Source organism: Capsicum annuum, chromosome 1 (assembly GCF_002878395.1).
Source record: "Capsicum annuum cultivar UCD-10X-F1 chromosome 1, UCD10Xv1.1, whole genome shotgun sequence".
Classification (NCBI taxonomy): Eukaryota; Viridiplantae; Streptophyta; class Magnoliopsida; order Solanales; family Solanaceae; genus Capsicum; species Capsicum annuum.
Window position 1 is genome coordinate 207,174,571 of NC_061111.1, and position 3,438 is coordinate 207,178,008.

The window sequence follows — 3,438 nt, forward strand, 5'->3', positions numbered from 1 at the left end:
ATTACGCTACAATTAAGTTGCTAAAGGTGAACTTCTACTAAACTCCCTTGTGTAAAATCGATTCTAATTTTTTTTATTTTTACCCTTAAAGTGTCACATATATTGAGAGAAAGGGAGGGAGGGAGTATGTATCAAAGTGAAAATCAATTTTTTTAACCAAAAATGTATCAAAGTGAATGTATATGCAATTTACTTCTGGGATAAGGAAATAATAATAATAATTATATTTCTAACAGGCTAAATATAGTTAAAAGACGGCTCATCCCAAGCTTTTTTTTTTTTTTTTAATAAAAAAACAGTCCACTCATAATTAAGCTCCTGCTATAGGAGGAGTACAGAGATCATCGAATCACATCGAGATCTATTATACATTATTTTGTCATGTATTTCTGTAAGAAACTATTTCCATAACTTCTTAAATTATCTATTTTGAGAAGAGAATCCACAAAATAAAAATAAAAAATAAAAAGCAAAAAGGTGGCTAAGTATCAACGCTATGTTTATTCATCCAACATTTGGAAACACATTTAATACATGGTAGTAATAATTAACATTCAGTAAAATTGCTTTTACTAAAAAAAAAAAAAAAAGGAAAACTTCACATCCAATAAAAAAGTGCTTGATAAATAAATTTAAATATTTTCATGATTAAACCTTCTCCTTGTCAGCATATTTTTGTAGAGCATCACCAACCAATTTCCCATACCTAAATTCATCAAATATTTCAACTCCCATATTCACATAAAAATCATAAGATTTTTTATTCCAAACCGCTACAATTCCCTCCACTGAAGAAAATCCATTATTTGCAGCAATTGATGCAACTGTCCCAAACAACAAACTTCCCATGCCCAATTTCCTATAACTTTCTCTAAAATAAAGACTCTCAAAATAAATCCCTGCCTTATCATAAAAGCATGAATAATTCGCGTAGAAAAATGCGTATCCAGCAATATACACATCATTTTTCTCATCATGCGCGCATGATTTGGACTTAAATTCATCGGCTTCTTTGTCCACGACATTTGCTCTAAGGTCAAATCGCTTCAGGACAGGCTTGAATTTTTCGTCTTTATTATCGATATCTGAAAAAGGTGTTGGTGATACTTCGAGTAGAAGTACTGAGGGGCCATAATAGAGAGGTTTAGGGTTAGTTTTATCGAAAAGAAGATCACAAAGGGATGATTCAGTAGCTTTGTAAAGATGTGTGAATTTGTGATATTCATGAATTTGGTAAAAAAGTTTGTATACATGATGAATATCATTTTCATTTGCAAGTCGAACTCTAACATAAACTTTTTCAGTAATTGTGAGGTTTTTTTCAATTGTACCCATAGTGATATATAGATGGATGGATGGATGGGAAAAAATTGAAGTTTTTTAGGTTATAATGAGATGTTTGAGTGAAGAGAGTATGGATGAGGAAGGTTATTTATAGTGGGAAAAATTGTGTTTTTTGTGTTTATTTATTATTTTTGTGGGGTTGGTGGAAGAAAAGTATCCTAAAATATTGTGAGGCTTATTCAAGATGTGCAACTTATATTCACATTTATTTATTTATATATATGTGTAAGAAAAAGTTGAATTTGGTTTAGTTGGTGAAAGGTGAGTATCTGTCCACGTACTTTCCTTCTTTTGTCATATTTTCATATGTATCAGTTTGTTATGGGAAGGACCATAAATTATCTCTCCCCTCCGTTTTGCTTTTTTTTTTTTTAAAAAAAGTTGTAAAAGAAAATTATATATATTGGGAAGATTCAGTTGCTTTGTAAAGATGAGTTAAATTATTTTTATAACTTTTTCTTTGAACTACTGTGGAATTCTTTTTATTTTGGAAAAAAGACATCGTTTTCACCTCAAACTATATCTGAAAAGTTGAAATCACACTTAAACTATATTAGTGACTTATTTCACACCTAAACTATAAAAAAGTGAAACTATTTACACCCTAGATCTGACGTGGAAATAAAATTAAATTAAAAAGAAAAAAAGGCGCATCTAAAGCCAAAATTATTGTTTAAAACCCCCACCCCAGAATCTAGCCCCACACAAATTCTCTCTCCTTCAATCCCATTTTTTATTTTTTTCTATTTCTCTCTCAATCACAACCACTGCTCCTTGTGGTTGACGAAAATGATTTTTCATAGTAGTTTTTGTAGAGAAAAAGAGAAGTTGAATCGTTGAATCGGCGTGTTGAAGTGAGAAGAAGGTTCACTGGACGCAGTTGAACTATTGCTTTCTAAATTCAATTCATCTTGTTGATGTACTTTCAAATTAATCTGTTCATGGGAGAAGAAGTTCAATTCAATTTGGTGATACTTGTACTTTCAAAATTCTTTACACATCTTGTTGAAAATTATTGAAATTAAAAAAAAAAGTCGATCAAAATTTCTTTTGATGAGACTTGTAAAGATTGGAGAAAACTTATTGGAGAAAAAGAAGAAGAAGATAACATTGAATTTGAATGAAGTTGTTGCTTGGGTGTATTGATTTTATATCAACAATGGAAGAAGAAGATAGCATTATGATCATTGGAAAATTGAAGAAAAAGAAGAAGATGGTTTTGGATATTGAAGAAATTGAAGAAAAAGAAGAAGAAGATGACATTGAATTTGAATGAAGTTGTTGCTTGGGTGTTTTGATTTTATATCATCTTCCCGTTAAGAATATGATCCCGTTAATTTATTTTTTTCTTTTTGGTAATTGAAGAAAAATAAGAAGATGGTTTTGGACATTGAAGAATTTATTGAAGAAAAAGAAGAAGAAGAAGGTTTTGGACATTGAAGAAGATGATTTTGGACATTGAAGAATACCTGCACTTCCATGGCTTTGGACATTGAAGGAAAAAGACATAATTATTTAAATAAAAAAAATTATGAAGAAGAAAGAAAGAAACAAAAAGGATTTAAATTAAAAAGAAGAAAGAAAAAAGAAGAATTTAAGAAAATAATAAATTTATTATTTTTTCGGATGATGCTGGCGTGGCGCTGACGTGGTGCTGATGTGGCGCTGACGTGGCAGCGCGTGTAAAATACCACACCATATGCAAGTGGTGTAATGCCTGACAGGGTGTAAAAAGTATCACTTTTTTATAGTTAAGGTGTGTAATAGGTCACTAGTATAGTTTAGGTGTGGCTTAGACTTTTCGGATATAGTTTGGGGTGGAAACGATATCTTTTCCCTTTTATTTTTAAAATCTGTATCACATGATAAATAAGAATGCATAAACATTATACGTGCCATTTTATATCTTATTATACATTACTAAATATCAAGGACCAGTGCAATATAAATTATTTTTTGGCCTCAATTTATGTTACATAACTAAAATTTATATAATTAATCATATTTGTTATAAATTTAGATATTTTAAGCTATTAACTATTGTAATTTTTAATACTTTTGATGTAATTTTTAAAAAATATATGTTACTCTCCT

General features: G+C 29.8%; 1 protein-coding gene across 1 annotated transcript; it reads right to left on the reverse strand.

Annotated features, from left to right (window-relative positions):
• Window positions 1–482: 482 nt before the first annotated feature.
• LOC107852865 (tyramine N-feruloyltransferase 4/11) lies at window positions 483–1,865 on the reverse strand. The gene has a single exon (XM_016697915.2). It carries the CDS (start codon window positions 1,333–1,335, stop codon window positions 649–651), a length of 687 nt encoding a protein of 228 aa, XP_016553401.2. The 5' UTR covers window positions 1,336–1,865; the 3' UTR covers window positions 483–648.
• Between the last annotated feature and the right edge of the window lie 1,573 nt (window positions 1,866–3,438).

Bases quoted from the DNA above. Each gene is read 5' to 3' on its own strand.
- LOC107852865 (XM_016697915.2), bottom strand. From the start codon at position 1,335: ATGGGTACAATTGAAAAAAACCTCACAATTACTGAAAAAGTTTATGTT.